Source organism: Blastomyces gilchristii (assembly GCF_000003855.2).
Source record: "Blastomyces gilchristii SLH14081 genomic scaffold supercont1.9, whole genome shotgun sequence".
NCBI classification, from domain to species: Eukaryota; Fungi; Ascomycota; class Eurotiomycetes; order Onygenales; family Ajellomycetaceae; genus Blastomyces; species Blastomyces gilchristii.
Window position 1 is genome coordinate 2,100,978 of NW_003101674.1, and position 19,467 is coordinate 2,120,444.

Genomic DNA, 19,467 nt, shown 5'->3' on the forward strand with positions numbered 1-19,467 from the left:
AGATACCCTCCTTCCATTCCATGAGTGAGAATAACTGGAGTGATACCTCAGCGGTGTCTCATTATCAAGGAAGAGTAATCTGCTGACCTCATATAGAAGCGGGGTTCTCATATCCATCAATCAGATCTTCCTATGATATATCCGAATGATGTCATAGAGTGGTTGGAAACCGGTTCAGATGAGATGGAATCATCTGCATGGAATCAATGAGCCGTGTGGAACCGCAACAGGGCCTTGGCGCGGCCGGGAGCGTGACAATGCCCTCCCCTTTAAGGGCATAGTCCCAATGCCCTCAAGATTACCGGATTAGGAATTATCTTTGTTGTATAGCAATGGTTGCCAACTGATTGACAGCATGTATGCTGCACAAAGGAATAGGTGAGTTTTTCTGCTGACTGTGTAGATCTTTCTTTTCCCACCTTCATCCAAACCAAACATGTGGTAAGTGGGTTCCTTATATATCAATTTGAAATGTGGAAAATGTAGTTAACAAGTGACTTGCAGATCTCCCATCATATTCTGTCCTACATATGAAATTCCCTGCAAAAGTGGTGTGTTTTAGGGGCAAAGCTAACAGTAGTGGCAGGATTTTTCGAAAAGATCCCCTCCCCCCCCATGACACATTTTTCTCCCCCCCCCCCATCTGCAATAGTGAGTGCATGGGAGCATCATTCTTGGGAGACAATAAGGGGCTTATTCTGACATTTTCTAGTGGGTAACAAATGTCTTCGTGGTGCGGCTGCGGCCTCCGTGGCCGCAAGAAAGCCAGGTTGGAGGCGGAAGCGGCGGCGTCAATGATCCGCGGGAGCACCGCTCCCATTGCCACACCTCCTCCTCCTCCTCCTCCTCCTGCTTCTCTTGCGGCCGCGGCGGTAGTCGCCGTGCCTTGCAGTGGGGTGTCGTCCCTTCTGCCGGTCGGTTCGTCCGTGTCCGGTCCTTCCCCTGCCCCCCCCCCCGCCGTTGGGACGCCGCCCCCCCCCCCAGCCAACACGGTGGCATATGATCCCGTGTGGTCATTCAGAGAGGAACCCGGGGAGAGCTTGGTTCTGGGGACAGTGGCTCTGAGGAGCTCAATCTGTAGTTCCCCTCCTGCGGCACGCCTGAGCCCTGCTCAGGATGCTGCTGGGTTGGGTCCGCAGGGTCCCACAGTTCCTTTGTCTTCTCCCTGTGGGGAGGCTCTGGTGCAGCTTCTGGCTGACACTGCCATCTGCCTGCACTGTGCTAAGCAGCTGAAGAAGGAGGGGATTTTATGCATCTGCTTCTTCTCTTACTTTCATTGTTTTCATTGCATCTGTAATAACAACTTCTGTCTCTCTGTAAGTATTACTTCACAGAAAGACATCATGTCAGCTCTGACAAGAAGTCTAGATGTTCAAGCAGTATAGAGTGAGAGTCTCAGAGCTTCAAGTATTGACAGATTCTGTCAAGGCTGAGAAGGTCCCCCTTGCTCATCTGCAAAAGGAGATGAAAGTATGAGTCTCTGAGATGAAAAAACACCTCAGAATGACTGATCTTAAGAAGGAATCAGCTGACATCACTGTTGAAAGCACTGCAGAGATCAATTGCTGATTAAAGAGAATCTCACTTCAATTGAAACAGATGACTGAGATGCTTTACAAATTGATAAGTTGATACTTTAAGTATCTCTTATACTCTTCTACAGCATGCTCTTCTACAGCACTGCAGTACTAACTTCTCAGCAGATAAAGATACTGATGCTGAAGACTTCAACAGTGAAGAATGAGTTTAATAAGAGTGTGATTGTTAATAAGTAGACTCTGAGATTCCTCTCTTTTTACTTTTTCAGCAGGCTGCAGTCTCATTTAGAATAGCAGCAGTCTGTGAGTTGATAATATTAATCTTTGTTAATTTCAAATATTTCTTTTCTTTAACTGCTTCAGGAATTTTACACTTGTGTAGTCTTATTAAACTTCTAAAAACTCTTTGAAAGAAAATAGAAGAAGAGTGCTACAGAGTTGACAAGACACTGACTTATCACTGTAAGATTATCTCTAAAAAATTCTTTGAGAAAAATGAGAAGTCTTAAGTGATATTTCTTACTCAATATCTCTGATGTGTAACAGAGTGATCTCTACTAGCTGTTTCATAGCTTACAATCTCTTTCTCAGTATTTTTCAAATGCTTAAGCAGTTTTCATAAATTCTCTGACAATGAATAATCTTCTCATTTAACAAGATATTAAAGCTTATTATAATATATTCACTTATTCAATATTTTCTTCATAAGATATTCAGTATCTTTCTCAATCTTAATATCATTCAGTCAAGATGGCTTCATCTCAAAGTATTACTTATAGAGCTTTAAATAGAAAATGTGAAAAATAGAATGAATTGATTTCAATTCTGAGAATAATTTTAACTCATATATCTGCTTATTCATCACTCTTGTTACTAAGAAAGATTCTAGTCACTGCTTACTGAGCTTCTTACACAGTCTCATTATTTTAATATTCTTTACTGAAAGTAGTATTTAATCCTCTATTAAGAACTTCATTAAAAGATGTTTTTAATTATAGTATTCTGTCTACTGCTTCTAGACATGACAGATACTTTTCATCATCTTCTTATGAATTTTATTTAAAAGTTTCAATCTCACTTTTACTTCTGACACTGAGAAATACTCTGTTCTCTGTATCTGTTCAATATTCTGACTGTCTATTTCTTTCTTTGAAATATTATTCACAATGTTACTGAGTAATGAAGAATTATATTCATAATAAGTATAGAAAGAAGATATCTTTAAAATTACATTCTTTGCATTGTTATATATGAATTCAGTGATCAGAAGATGTTTAAGTCAATTATTCTGATAATATGAACAGAACACTTAAAGATGCTGTTCTAGTGTCTGATTCTGGCATTCAGTCTGACTATCTGTCTGTGAATAAAATGCAGTACTGAGAAGATGTCTTATTATAAGATAATAGTAAAAAGCTGATCAGTATTTGCTAGTGAAGAGGAATTCTCAATCTGTTATTAACAATTTCAGAGCACTGTGATCATGAATGATGATATCTAAAAACAGATCAGCTAATTCAGAGACTTTAATCTTTTTATAAGTAGAAATATATCTGATCATCTTCATGAAGCAGTTAATAATGACTAAAATTAAGTCATATTCTTTGACTCTTGTTGACTTCAGCAGGTCAACTATAAAATTCATTAATAGATTCTATCATGAGTTCTTTGAGACAGGCAGTGATATCAACTCACTGTATTACTTATACTGCAGAATCTTTATTCTTTGATAGATATTACAAGTCTTGACATACTCTTTAACATCTGTCTGAAGCTTGTCTCAAATATATTTACATTTTAGAAGCTTCTCAGTCTTCTCTAGTTCAAAGTACCCTGCATGAGAATCATTATAATGAATTCTCAATAACTTCTAACACATTACTCTGCTACAAGGAACAAAGACTGAATCATTCAGTAGTAGAAGTTCATATTCTTCTAGTTATCAGTGACTTGATTCCTTAGCAGCACTGCCTCACTCAGAGTCTGTCTCTTTCAAGTTTAAACTGAATTCTTTCTTCTTCAACTTCTGAATTTAAGCTGCAGTAGAGACATTCTTCTTCTATAACTTATTAATAAATTTCAAAAGTAGTCAGATTGAAAGATTGTAGACTGTTTCATTCTTTGTCAATTCAATGATAGCAAGATATGATATGAGAAGCTCATGATCTTTAGTGTCAGTTCTCTGCAGAGACTCAGGTTTTCTTTCATCTTCTATACTGAGTTACACAGCTGTCTTATCAGTGCTGTTCTCAAGCTTCAGAGAATCTCAATCCTCTACAGCCAGCTTCTTCTGCAGTGATGACAGAGGTTCTTTTATAGAATTCTTCTCTGCATTAACAATATTATAATCAGACTGTTTAGACAGTATATCAGCAGGGTTAAGCCAATCTGAATAATATCAGATATAGAAATCATACTCTGAAAGCAGCTTCACTCACCTGACTTGATGTTCTGTCAAGCTCTTTATTATCAAGAAGTAACACAGATTTGTATAATCAGTGAGAACTTGCACTGAGTACTTACTACTCTGAAGATAATGTCACCAGATCTTAAAGAATTTGATAATTACTAATATCTCTTGATCATGAGTATCATATCTTCTCTGTATGAGTGATAACTTCTTAGAGAAGAAGGTCACTGATCTTCATTTACAGTGTCTTATAAACTCTGTGAAAAAGCCTTCTCTCACAGACATTTCATTGTCTGTATTCTCAGAGATAATTATTCTCTGATTCTTTCAACATTGAAAGACCTTCAGTGTTAACTGTGAAAAGATTTCACAGATCTCATTCTCAGATGCATCAGTCTTACACTGACTGAGTAAGTCAGGATTAAAATGATTCAGCATTGTGATATCTGTAAAAGCTTGTTTCAATTCTGTAAATGCCTACACAGTGTCTTGAGTGAGAATAAACAGTTCTGTTTTTCTGTCTTTCACACTTCTCTTTAACAGATCTGTAAGAGGAGCAGTAATCTGTGAATATACATAGATAAATTATCTGTAGAAGTTTGTAAATTCTAGAAACATCTGCATCTCACAGTATATCTGCAGTGCTGGCCAGTTCTTGATGATAAAGACCTGACTCCTGTTCATTGAAATGCTGTTCATCTTAACAATATAATCTAAGAAATTAATCTCCTGCATGTAGAACAAGCATTTTTCAGTGTTTACATAGAGTTGATACTGTCTCAAGTGACTCAACACTTCTTGAACATAAGTATCATATTCTTTCTCTGTTTTTGAGAAGATTAGAATGTCATTCAGATATACTATGCAGGAGATGTTGACAAGGCCCTGCAGCATCTCATTTATATAGGTCTGAAAGATGACTGAAGTGTTACAAAGATTAAAAGATAAAACAAGATATTCAAAATTGCTGTACTTGATATGAAAAGCTGTTTTTCAAATGTTGTCTTCATTAACTCTGATTCTATAATAGATATTCTGTATATTAATCTTGATAAACATCTTTACTTCAGATAATCAATCAATCATCTCATCAATTAACAGTAATAAATAGTAATTCTTAACTATCATCTTATTGAGATCTCTGTAGTCTACATATAGACATAGCCTATTATTCTTCTTAAGTACAAAGAGTATAGATATTTCTGCTGAACTCTTTGATAAGTGTATTCAGTTCTTTGATTACACTTCTTCAAGATATTTATACAGAACATTCAATTCCTTTACAGACAAGTTGTACAGAGACTTGTACAGCACTGTTGCATCATCTTCAAGATAAATCTTATATCATATCTTGATATCAGAAAACTTCACTACTTTTCTTTCTGAAAAGACATTCTTATAATCTGTAAAGAGATGTTGTGTATATCTGTTCTCAATGACAGATACTGCTGCTAATCTTGCAGTGAGAGTGATGACTTCTTCATCTGTTCTCAAGTCTCAATCATCTACTACATAGTATATTAACTCTATGTTTTTCTCAAGATTCTTCTGATGAAACTCTTCAGATTTCTCTATCACTGTCTCTTCATCAGTGAGATGATACTGTCACACCTGAGTAACTCAGTCAATGAGAGGATTGTTTTCTCTCAATCATAGAAGATCTAGAATGACATTCTCATCTATGATGTTAACTGTATAAAGAAGCAGACTGCTCTTCTTAAAGGTTTCTTCTGAGTCTGTGATCACACACTTCACTTGAATTATGTCAAAATAGTGACATTTTATATCATCAGTAAATTTCACATGATCTGACAGATCTATCTTCTTTCAACTCTTCATCAAAGAAAAGGAATAGAATATGAAGTTAGTATCTATCTCAGAGTTGAGTAGGCATCTCACTGATATCTTCTTATTCAGAGTATGCATTGTAATTGTAATATGAACTTGAAGATGTGAGAATTATCAATTCTTTATTTCTTTCTCTTCTTTATCTTCTATGAATACATTTATCAGAAGAGAAGTTGACTTTGAGAAGATGTCTTCTCAGTTTCTTCTCTTCTTCAGCTTCTTACAATCACTGATATAGTAATCATCAGCTCTGCAGTTGAAACAGAGATCTTTATCAAATCTTTTTTAACATTTCTTCACAGTGAGTGAAGAGTCAGAATACTTGGAATTCTTCTTTACTTTCTTCACACTGAAGCTGTCACAGTGCTGTTTAGATTCTGTTATTAATTACTTAAAAGAGATCTTATTAATCTTTTTCTCAGAGAATTGACTATTCAAATAGATTCAGAAAGCCAGGTTGACAAGCTCAGTACAATTAATTAATGAACTCTGATATTATGATATTATTATTCACACCTTGTGAGTCAGCTTTGTAAGATAAAGCTGTGTTTTTAATTGATTCAAATCATCAGCTAATTTCTCTCAATATTCTTCAAATCTTACATTGAAATTGAAAGAATTCTCATCATCTCATTGATATAATAAGTTGAACTACTATGCTGCTGTGAAGCTGCAGTTGCAGTGATCTTTGATTTGATTCAGTAGAAAGTTCTTGAATTCTTCTCAAGTCATTACAGTATCAGTACACTCAAGCTCTCTCTTCTTAATAGCTCAAGTAGTCACAGAGATGCCTTCAAGAAGGTTGACAGTGTATATTACTTATATCTTGTGAGTATTATACTAGCTCAGATTAAGGCAGAATTTCTGTTCAAGAGTACAGATAAAGCTGTGAAATTCAGATAATATGTTTTTCTTATATCTCAGAGAATCTCTGATCTTAATCTCTCTATCTTCATGATAGATGTAGATGTGTAGAGGCTGTGACAGTGACAGAGTGATTGAAGAACTCATGTCAAGATGTGCAGTGAGTTCAGAAATCTCAGATTTCTGTCAGAGTAGAGGTGTACACACTCTAGAGAATGATGTAGAGTTTTCCTCAGAGAGTGAGGTCAGATCAGTCTCAGCATGAGTGTGTGAGATCATATCAGTCTGTTAGAGCTTGACTGATTCAAACTTATAATCAGGTCAAGCAATTCAAATTGTAACATGACAGAACTGAAGCAGTGACTAGTCAGTAGTATTATGTAGAGATAGTTGTTTAAGAAGCTGTATGAGTAGGCTTGACTATCTTGCTTGAATAGTGAGCTTATAGACTACAGAGTTATTGTGAGAATATCACAGATATGATACTTAGTATACTAAGAAGATTGTATAAGACATGCAGTAACTCTCATATATATTCCAGTAGAAGAAAAACAAATCACTGACTTCTTTAATGAGGAGCCAGCATCTAGCTATTCTATATAGGTAATGGGTGGATACCCTTCTCTCATTTCATGAGTGAGAATAACCAGAGTGATACCTCAGCGGCGCCTCATTACCAAGGAAGAGTAATCTGCTGATCTCATATAGAAGTGAGGTTCTCATATTCATCAATCAGATCTTTCTATGATATATCCGAATGATGTCATAGAGTGGTTGGAAACCGGTTCAGACAGGATGAAATCATCCGCATGGGATCGATGGGCCGTGTGGAACCGCAACAGGGCCTTGGCGCGGCCGGGAGCGTGACAGTCACACGGTCAGTCTAGTTCTATCAGATATATAAATTACTGAGATCTATAATATCAGATTAAAACTGTTAATTTATGAGCACTTTCTGAACAAATCATGATTAGAAGTAATGCTTTTAGATAACATGATAACTGTAAAGTTTGATTCTGATCTCAGACACGGTCACACAGTCAGTCTATAAACAGTTGACAAATAATATATAATCTTGAGAACTTGACAGATTCTTGTTCAGAGAGTACTTATAAATTAACAGTCTTAATTTAATACTATAGATCTCAGTAATTTATGTATCTGATAGAATGAGCTCTGTAGAAAGACTTTGATGACTTATTTAATATTCATCTTATTACAAGGTTTTAATATTACATCTTTGCTCAATTAATCTATGATAATCAGAATATTTCTATAACTCTTACTCTCAGAGAGATTAACAGTGAAGTCAATTATTATATCTCATCAGATTCTATCAGAAACATTGAGTAGTTTCAGCAGATCTTTTCTACAGTTCTTTTACATAATGATGAAAGAACAATGATTACAGTTTCAGATAAAACATCTAATACTGTTTAATATCTTGAGTCAGTAGAACTCTTAAGACATTATTTAATACAGTTATTCACAATCTGAATAATTAGTTATATAAGAATCATACATCTCTTGCATTATCTGAGTGTGTAAGAGTTCAGAGTGAGAGACTCAGTATCATTTATAAAATTACAGAGTATTATTGTTATCAATTAAGTATTCTGAGATATTAATTCTTATACATAGTTCTGAGAGAAATCAGAGTGCTTCTTAATATACTGCTTTAGTAAGTACTTGAAGAAGTTCATCAGTTTAAGCTGTTGTATATTATAATTTATTCAGTGTAGATTTGAGAGATGTTCTGATCAGTGAAGTATATATAGTATTATAAGTAATCTTATTATAATCAACTAATATCTTCAGATTTAAGAGCTGATATTCTCAGTTCATTCAACACATGTCTGTTACATCAGATAGTATATCTTACTCTCATTTTAAGAGAGTATCTATCATTGAGTTCTGACTGCTGAGATGATAGTGTATAATGAAATGAAAACAACTTAATAGTTTAAATTATCATATCTGATATTCAGTAAGCTTGTAAGTGATTGTGAAATGCTTGAGATTCTTATAATTTATAATTATCTCAAATTTGAAAACACTTCAGAGTTCAGAGTCTCATTCTTCTAGACAGTATACAATTATAAGAAGCTTCTTATTATAGATCTTGTAATTGTATTCAGCAGAACTCAGTTTCTTAGATATGAAGATATATAATTATAAGATATCTTCATTATTATATTATAATATAGCTTCTTCTATGACATAGTCAGAGAAATCAGCTTTAATAACTGTCTCATAATCAGAATTAAATGTTATCAGTAGAGAGATATTAATGAATATCTTCTTTATCTGTATGAATACAGCCTCAGTGTCTGCTGATCACTAAAATACTGAGTTCTTCTTAATGAGTTCTGTAAGTGATCTTATAATATCTGAGAAGTTTTGTATAAATTATCAATAGAAGTTAGCAAATTCAATGAAGCTTTATATATCTTTTATAGTATATAAAGCTTCTCATTGAAGAATGATGAAGATCTTCTCAGAATTCATTTGAATTTTCTTATCAGCTTCTATGATAAAATCTAGGTATTTTATACTCTTATCTTTGAAATCACACTTGTTAATATCTATTGATAGTTCTACTTCTTGTAATTATTATAATACTCTCTATACATGTTCTTGATATTTCTTTCTGAATTCATTGATAAAGATAAGAATGTCATCTAGATATACAGATACAAACTTATTAAGAAAATCTCAGAGTGCTTAGTTAATATACTTCTGAAATATACTGAGAGCATTAGTCTGTTCAAAGAGTATAACTACTCATTCAAAGAGATTATAATATGTTTGAAATACTGTAAGTCATTCATCTTCTTTAATAATGTGAATCTTATAAAATGCAGTGATGATATCTAGCTTTATAAATTATTATACTTATCTGATATATACTAGAGTTTTATTGATAAGAGATAAGAAATAACAATCTTTCTTTATCAATCTATTCAGATCTCAATAGTTCACACAGAATTGAAGTTCTTTATCTGATTTCTTTACAAAGAGAATAGAAGCTGCAGCAGAGAAGTTACTAATATGTATAAATTCTTTATTTAACAAATCATTGAGTGTCTTTCAAAGAAGAAGAAGTTTATCTCAGATCATATTATAAAGAGAACCTTATAATAATTCTGTAAGAAATCCCGCTTCTTGCGGATTCTTTATCTCTATTTCTATCTCTCATATAATCAATAGAGTTAGCAGCTCTTGACTACACACAACTATATAGACTGAAGTTCATGAATACTATTTATAACTCAGTTTAAATACTATTATATATTTAATTTCTACATTTTATCTTTCTACTGTGAATACTTCTAGTAGTTAACAGTACATGTCATGTCAAGCTATAAACATCTGAATAATTGTCTGTAAGCACTTATTCTTACATTTCAAGCTCTGTCAGTCAGCAACTGTCTGTTATAACTGAAAGAACTAGAAACTCATATGCCCCGGTGGCTGAATGGTTAATGCGGCCACCCGGTAGCACCTTGGCGTGGGAAATCAAGGCATGTGAGTTCGAAACCCGCAGGGGATACATTAAATCCGGAACCCAAGCACCTCAGGTTTCTAATAAATACAGAGGTGTACAAATCACTCCAACAAATCGCTCTATGTTTCTGGGATGAAAAGTTATTATTGCATGTATTTAATTGTCACTTCTTTGTATTTCCTATGTTCTTGTTATCTTGGTGTGATCTCAACACCTGTATTTCCTCCTGTATAATCAACACTTGACCTGTATTTAACATCATGCAAGGACTCATCATAAGCTCCGCTTGCATATAAGTATAATGAAAGAATAATACTAATAATAATAAGAAGAAACTCATATACTTCAATCTCTGCAAACTTCACTGCAGACACTCAGAAGCAGTTATCTGAATTATAAATAACTTTTATAAAAGAAGTTTCAGAGAACTTATTAATTACTTATAGAATATTATTCTCTGCATCTGTGACAGAAAAATTCTCTGAACTCATAAATAAATCAATCTCAGTGATAAATATTCTTGAGTATCTTCTATGAGATTAAGCTGTTTTTCTATAAGAAATACTTACTATCTGTAAACACTCTTAAACTAAGTCTCTAGACATAATCTTCAGAGATATCTATGAACTAAAAAGAAACTTTCTTAAGCTGTAATCACTTAAGATCAACTACTGAATCATAATCTATAAAAGCTTTTACAAGTTTGTATTTGAAATTGACTTATAAGTCTGACTATGTGATATAAAAGATAAAGAAGCTGTTATCTATATAATAATAGATCTTTACTACACTAAAGTTAAAAACTAATTAAATTATTTAGAAAATGATTATAAGAGATCTCACTGATCTGTTCTTAAAATCTATTTAAAGAATAAGTTAAGAAACTCTGTAAGTTAGACAGAGAATATCTGAATTATAATCATTAATATTAAAAAAAGAGATAAGAAATTTAATAAAGACTACTTACAGTACTTTATGAAATTATGATATAAATTAAGATCTGTGAAAACAGAGCTCTGAAACAAGACCTGAATAATAATATTTATAAAGAGACTGAATAAAGATATGTAAAATAAGCTTATTAAGTAAGACTCTAAGCTCTTAACTCTAAAGAAACTGATAACTCTTATTCACTGCTTACAGATTACTGTAAGAGTCACAGATCTGTAAAGAGCAGATTACTGATCAGTCTTATAAGAGTCAGAATAACAGAGAATAGATTTACTGAGAAAAGATAATAAGATATAAAGAGATTTATATCTGACTGCTGAGTAGAGAGAAAGAGCTTTATAAGCTTCTATAAACAGAGTATATAATAGAAAGATTAAGAAAAAGAGTCTCTGCTTTATCTATTCTAAATCAGAATATTTTTATATATAAACTATCTGAATAAATTAAAATAGAAATTTAAGAAGTTATGAATAGAGTTAGTAACAGTCTTCTTAAAAGTCTTGAAGCTGATACCTGAATCTGTTACTCTTTTAATAAAAATATATACTTATAAGAAGAGACTGTACTGCAGTACTACTATCTTATAAGTATGAAAAATATTAATAAACTCAGAATCTCAGATCACTGTAGTATCTCTAAAGCTCACAGAGTAAATAAACTGAATGATGAAAACTGAGAATTTACTCTTATAATAAACAGAATATGAGAACTCAGATCTGAGAGCTAAGAGACTTATAAGAGTTATCTTTAAATTACAAGATCTCTCTGAAATCTGAAGAAAATTTGCAGAAACTGTGATTATCACAGACATTACAGATAATATATACTTGAGACTTGTATAACTTCAAAGATATAATTTATACAAAGCTGTTTATATGTCAGATTTATACTTCTAATCAGTGTTAACAGACTTACTTACAGAGATAGAATCAGTTGATACTGCAGAGTTAATTAAAGAAGATAAGCTTATCTATATAATAACTTTATAAATGTCTGAGAACTTCACAGTCATAGAAACTGAGCTTCAGATATTAGAGAAATACTGAGATTTTATAGAGATATTCAGCTTAGTAAAGACAGCTGAGCTTTTATCTTATTATAAGAAGAATCTGATAATAGATTTAATAGAAGAATAGAAACTCTTCTAAGAATCAATCTATAAGCTCTTTCATTATGAGACAGAGATCTTGCAAACTTATATAAAGAAGAATTTAAAGAATAACTTTATCTGATTTTCACAGATCTCTGCAGAAGTCTCTGTAATATTTATAAAGAAGAAGAATAAAGATCTCAGATTGTATATAAACTATTATAATCTGAACTTTAAGATAATAAAGAGTTACTATTTTCTGTCTCTAATTAAGAATATAATTAACTATCTCACAGAAGCTGTTATATTTATACAACTGAATATAATCAATATATATACACAGCTGTGAATATAATCTGAGAATGAATAAAAAACTGTCTTTAAAACTGCACTGAGATTATTTAAATATCTAGTAGTGTCTTTTAATTTAACTAATATCTTCACAGCATTTCAGTCTTTTATTAATAAAATACTTTATATATATCTGAATGTCTTTATAATAATATATCTGAATAATGTGATAATGTGCTTTATAAAGAAGAAAGAATATACTGAGTATATATAAACTATATTAAAGATCTTAGATGAGACAGAACTGTATATTAAACTCATGAAGTATAACTTCAGTATCTGTTAAATTAATTTTCTAGAATATATAATCACTGCAGATGATATTCAGATAAAATCTTCACAGATTAAGATTATTTTATTATAGTCAGAGTTAACTAGTATTTATAAGATTCAGATCTTTCTAAGCTTTATGAATTTCTATAAACAGTTTATCTTTATATTTATAAGAATCTTCTTAACTCTTACAGATATGCTGAAGAGTAAAAACAAGAAGAAGTTATCTTATAAATAAAGAATGAAAAAATTGTTAAGAAGAAAGAGCTGTAAGAACTTTCTTATCTCAGAAGCTTATAAGGTTTTTACAAGATTGAAATAGATATTCACAGATATAATAATACTATTTCACTTTAATTTCTTACTTTTAATCAGATTGAAGACAGATATTTTCTTCTTTATAATTTCAGAAATAGTCTTATAACTACAGCTAAATAAGAACTGAGTTTCAGTGACCTTTTTCTCATAGAAGATGCAATCTGTAGAGATTAACTATAATATTTATAATTAGAAACTTCTTATAATAGTGAAATTCTTTCATCACTGATATCACTACTTCAAGAATCTTATAACAGTGATTACTGTTAAAACTAATCATAATAGCTTATAATAGTTTACTTTAATTAAGAAACTCTTACAGTAGTAGATCTACTAAGCTCAGAGACTGAGTGAGTTCTGATTCAAGATAAAGTATATTAAGAGAACTAAGAACTCAGTGAACAGACTCTTTTACAGATCTGACTATATCAAGAAGATCAGAGTGATAGATATAGAGAGACTAGAGAAGATAGAAAAGTCTCACAGAATACTTAAACTGAGTGTTATAAAAAAATTAACTGAAGAGTCTCTCAATTCTTTATAAGAGAAGAGAAGAGAGAGAGAAAAGAAGTCTGTATAACTACTCTCTATAATACTGAGAGTTAACACTCTGAGAATCTCTACAAGAATTCTTGAAGAGAGTATCCATAATCTAAAGAGTTTACAGACTTTAAGAAGTATTATGAAAGATCTGATGTAAGAAAAAACAGAGTATAAGTCTTTATAAAATCTTCTATTCAGATTGTCTTAACTGTAACTGAAGAATAAATATACTCAGTATATTCAGGCACTGCTTATAACAGAGATTAATTCTACAGAAATAAAGAATTAAAGAGACTTAAATAATCTCTTATGAAGAGAGAGCTGAATTTATATATCTATAAATAAGTTTCTATATATAAAACTTATTAAAAGGTATTATAACTCTTCTCTAGCAGATTATTTTACAGATACTAGAACTTATAAGTTACTTATAAGAAAATACTTCTGATCAAAGATATAAGAACTTATAAAGAAGATAGTGAATTCTTATACTATTTATCAGAGTTCATAGATAGTGTAATTCAGACTATATAAAGAACTTACTTCTCTACTTATTCTGTAGAAATCTTAAGAATAGCTAGAAATAAACACTCTTATAAGTCTCTCTGAAAGTAAGAATATATATAATGCCTGTTTTAATAGTGTGCTGATAATAGTAGATTACTTTATTATGATAGCACACTTTATATTCATCTATAAGAACTTAAAGTCAAAGAATTTAACTTATATCTTTGTTTATAATATAATTCAGTTATATAAATTGTCTGTGAACATTGTCTTAAATAGAGAATTAATCTTTATAGAGAAGTTCTGATCTGATCTGATAACTATACTGAAGATCTTATAAGATCTAAGTATGACTTTTCATTAATAGACAGATAATTAGATAAAATATCTGATAAGTATATTAAAATAGTATCTGCAGTGCTTTGTCAATTTTAATCAGAATAACTGAGTGTATTGATTATTACTCACAGAGTTCATATATAATAACTCAAAGTATGTCAGTACAGATAAAACTCTCTTTAAGATACTCAGTAAGACTCACTCACAGATAATCTTGATAAACTTATAAGAGTATACTATAAAGTGTGATGATATCTGTGAACAGACTGAGAGAATTCAGAATATTCAGAAGAAAGCTCATGAATTCTTGAGAAAGACTTAAGAGTAGTAGAAGAGACACTATAACTAGACTGGCCGTCATGCATTTCATGAGAAGTATTCAACCGCTCCACCACGAACTCGCTCGATTTTTCGAATAAGAACCCGCCGATAGATCCATCGAAAAGCCCTCGATCATACGAGCATTCTGACCCCATCGCCGACCGCATACCCTGTGTGGTGGTGGAGTTATCCAGCCAAATGTGAACCGGACGTTGTTCGAAGCTCCTGTGTGGGATTATCCCCCGTTCTCCCCTACCACACCACAACCCCGGGCCAGAGTGCCATACAAATTGTAAGGTGAAGTGACCTAGCCATATGCACCAATCTTCTCGATTTTGGAAGATCCCCGACCTGTAGTTGTGGAGATATCCGAGGAGCGACCTCTGCGAAAACCCTGTCCATCTTTGATGTTCCAAAACACCAACGCCAAGTCTCACCCTCGTACCGCCCTTCCCAATCTGGCCCATCCCCGGCAGAAAAATACAAAAAGATACCTCGGCGATAATATCAAGCACATAATCAACGGACTCTTCTGAAGTGCAACCTCCACGGTCCGCTGCCAGTGTATCTAGACTTCAACACCAAGTCTCACCCCTGTACTACCCCTCTCAATCTGGCCCATCCCCAGCTGAATGATACAAAAAGATACCTCGGCAACAGCATTCAATACATAATCAGTGGACAATGAGTCAACAGCACATCAACAACTATAAAATCAGTATATCTCAAGGTCTGACTGAGCCTTTGATCCCTGCACAGTGAGATATATTAAATCTAGTTTTAATACCTCAATATTCAATAGATTCTGCAAGGGATTGAGAACAGCAACACTAGGTTTCTATTGAATTTAAGAATTAACTCTATATTGATATAATCATTGACAAAGTCTTCTATTTTGAGATATAAATAACCAGTTCCTCTACATCCTGCTGGCAATATTTATATTATCATATAGAAACAGACTTATATTCTCTATAATATCAAGACTCTGAAGAGGGAAAGTCTTGATAGAAGGTATACAGTAGTGCATATCTTAGCAGTTTCTATCTCATTCTTCTGCAGCAGTTAATGCAAAAAAAAGATCTTAGAAATAGTTTTTTACTTCTCTTGAAAAAGTAAGGTGTTTTTCTCTGGGTTTTACACAATATTCTTATAAAGAATTAAAAACAGAGTTGTTTTCTGTCATAATTTCATATTCTTTTAAGTAAGAATTACTTTTTCAGTGGCTGAAGAGCTTTCATTAATACTTAATTCTTTTTTACACTCTTTATTAACTGATTTGAGTTGCACACTTGTTGTGTGAGGAGAATTGAATGATTTAGAATAAAATTGAATAGTTTTAATCAATTTCTCTGTAAAAAATTGATTTAATTTTTGTCAGTTTTTCTCTCAAAAACTGTCATATCATCTGATTTATTATCAATTGATATCATACTTTTCCTCACTGTATCCCAAGAAAGAGATTGTAAAGATTTTATTGATTTATCTTAAAAATCAATTTTAGTTTATTAGATTCTCTTTAAAAATCTAACCTAGTTACTGAACTAGTGTGAAAAAAATCAGGTATTTTATACACAAAAGTCTTTTATTCTTCTTTTGAAACAGTCTGACCAACTTTTCAATTGAAAACAGACTTAGAAATATCTCAATTGAAACAGTCTGACCAACTTTTCATTGAGTGAAAACAATGAGTTCAAAAATACACTCAGTTGATGTGGAAAAAGATGCTTTCTCAAATGCTATTTCTGAGATTGAAATTCTGAAGAGAAGAAAGAAAGAAGAAATAGAGAAACAACAAGTTCTTGAAATACAGAAACTTGAAAAAGCAAGCAAGATTCTTGAAAAGCAGTGTCTGAGTGAGATGAATGAAGAAGTTCTGTTAATTCTTCATGCTCAGGCTAGACAACTACAGAAGATGATCAAGTTCAAACTTGAAATCTCAAACACAGTTCAAAAAACCTTGAAAATTCCTAGTACAATCACTGACTCTTCATCTTGCTCTTCTTCTTTCTTTTTTCCTACTTCTTCTTCTTCTTTGAATCAGAAGAAAACATATGCTCAAGCAGCTGAATCTGCTGTCTCTAAACCTGCTGTCTCAAAACCTGCTCAAAATCCTGAGAAAACTGAGAAGAATACTGCTCATGCCTCTATTCATAGAAAAGTGAAAAAGAAAATGCAAAAAGAGAAAAACTTTCAAATCTTCAGAAATAGAAGACTTATTCTCAAAGTCTCAAACCAGGACATTCTGCAAAGAAACAAGCTAAACTCAAATCTCATTTTCAGAATTAGAAATGAAATTAATCAGCAGTTCTTTTCTCAGTTGATGACTGATATTGAAGTTCAAAAATCAGTTATAGCTTCAATTGAGTTATCATTCTTTGAAAACTTCATCATTCTGACTACAATGCCTGAATTCAGTGCTGAATTCCTTATTCAGAATGAGAATCTCTGAAAGTCAGCAGTAGAATCTTTGCTAAACATAATAATTCTATCTGAAAGAGATGAAAAGTGAGATAAATTCATTCTTCATAATATTCCAGTTGAAATTTTTGACTGTGAAGAAGGAATGCTACTTCTCAAAAATGAATTGAAAGAATACAACTTTATTCAACTGAGAAAGAAGCCTGTATGACTAAATTCAATTGAGTTCAGACAAAGCAGGAGAAATGTCTCTGTTCTAGTATATATAAAAATACTTGAACAGTCAAAGATCTCTGAAGTAAGAGTAGCAGGTTTGAAAATGAGAGTTCATGAATACAAAGACTCAAGAATGAATCTCAAAGCTCAAACACAGTGTTCAAACTGTCAAAGATATGGACACTTTGCAATCTCATGTTTTAGAGACTCAAAATGTGCATTCTATGCCAGAGATCACAAAACTAGTGAGCATAAATGTGAAACATGCTTAAAAAGAGGTGAAATTTGTCAATATACTCTGCTTAAGTGCTCTAATTGCAAAGAAAAACATGTATCTAGCTCAAAAGAATGTATGTTTACTCCTAGAACTCAAAAGAACTGGAGAAAAGATGAAGCTCAAAGTCAATCTAGAACTGAAGAGAAGAGTCAAGCCAGTAGACTTACAACTGCAAGCTCAAAAAGAAGAAACTCTCAACTATCTAAGTCTTCAAACTTCAATTCTCCAGCTAAATGTAAACAGAATTTGAATCCTCAAACTCCTGTTAAGATTAGAGAATTGAGAAATGACTCTGATAATAAACTAGATATAATGCAAGCAGTTGAGATTTCTACTTTTCAGAACAGTTATAATCTACTATCTGATGATAGTGATTAGATTCTACTCTACTCTCTTTTAGTATGAATATACAACAAAAACAATAAAAAAAGTTTAAAAACTCTTCAAAAATCACATTTATTCAAAATAATGTGAATAGAAACTCAAATTGTATTTATTCTTGTCTTCAAATTGCATTTGAGTAAAAAGTTGATTTTATACTGCTTCAGAAGCCAAATTTTGATACTGAGCAAAAATATGTCATTTCTCATTCAAGCTACTACTGCTTTTTACCTCAAAAGTCTGAGATAAAGTCAAGAGTAGTGATCTATGAAAGAAAGAGATCAAGATATCAATTTAATCTAAGATTTGATATCATGTCTGACCCTGATATTCTGGTGAGTGATATTATAGATAAAGAAAATGAGTTTGATATTATACAGCTCATAAATATCTATAATGAAAAGTCATTGAAGAAAAATAACAATATCTGAATAATTGATAGAGAATTTCTGAACATAACTTCATCAAGAAACTGTATAATTGCAGGAGATTTCAATACACATCATCTCTGATGAAATTCAGAATGCAAGAGAGCAGTGAGAGCTGATAATCTAGTTGAATGAACCTTTGAGCATTCAATAGATTTGGTTAATAAGTCTGATCAACAAACATTCTTTAGAAAAGATATGAAACAGAAATCTATTATAGATCTAACATTCATGTCACAAAATCTAATGAAAAGAAGACTTGTAAACTGGTTTATTGATTCAAATGAGACATCAGAATCAGGTCATGAGATTATTCAATTTGATATTGAACTGAGTGAAAAACAAATGAGTGAAAATCCTCTTCTCTCTAATCAGTATAACTTTGAAAAAGCTGATTGAAAAGCAGTTAAAGAAAGCATAAAACTGTTAAAATCTGAAAGACAGAATGAGCTATATTGAAATTCTGGACAAGATATCTCAAATGAAATGCTTGAGAATAGAGTGAAGCTTATTACATCTATTATTCTAATAAGTGTTAGAGATAATATTTCAAAAAGAAAATCTTCTGAGTATTCAAAATCTTGATGGAATGAGAATATCTCATCTAAAAGAAAAGAATTAGCTACTGTTAGAAGAGATTGAAAGAATGATGTAATATCTGATAAAGAGTTCAAAGCTGTCAGGAATGAATATTTTTCAGATATTAAAAGAGCTAAAACAGACTGCTGAAATAAATTTCTTGAAGAAGCACAAGAGAAGGAAGTTTTTAAAGCTTTTAACTATACTAAAACAAGAAGTGTAGCAAAACTTCCAGCCTTAGAATATGAGTTTCAGAATGAATCATATACAGCAAACTCTTTTGAGGAAAAATGTCAAGCTTTCA

General features: G+C 32.1%; 1 protein-coding gene across 1 annotated transcript; it reads left to right on the plus strand.

Moving 5' to 3' along the window:
• Positions 1–722: 722 nt before the first annotated feature.
• On the plus strand, positions 723–1,744 carry BDBG_04717 (uncharacterized protein; the record flags this gene model as incomplete). Its single annotated transcript, XM_031721803.1, has 2 exons — positions 723–918; positions 1,701–1,744. 2 exons carry the CDS (start codon positions 723–725, stop codon positions 1,742–1,744), a joined length of 240 nt encoding a protein of 79 aa, XP_031578682.1.
• Positions 1,745–19,467: the final 17,723 nt, after the last annotated feature.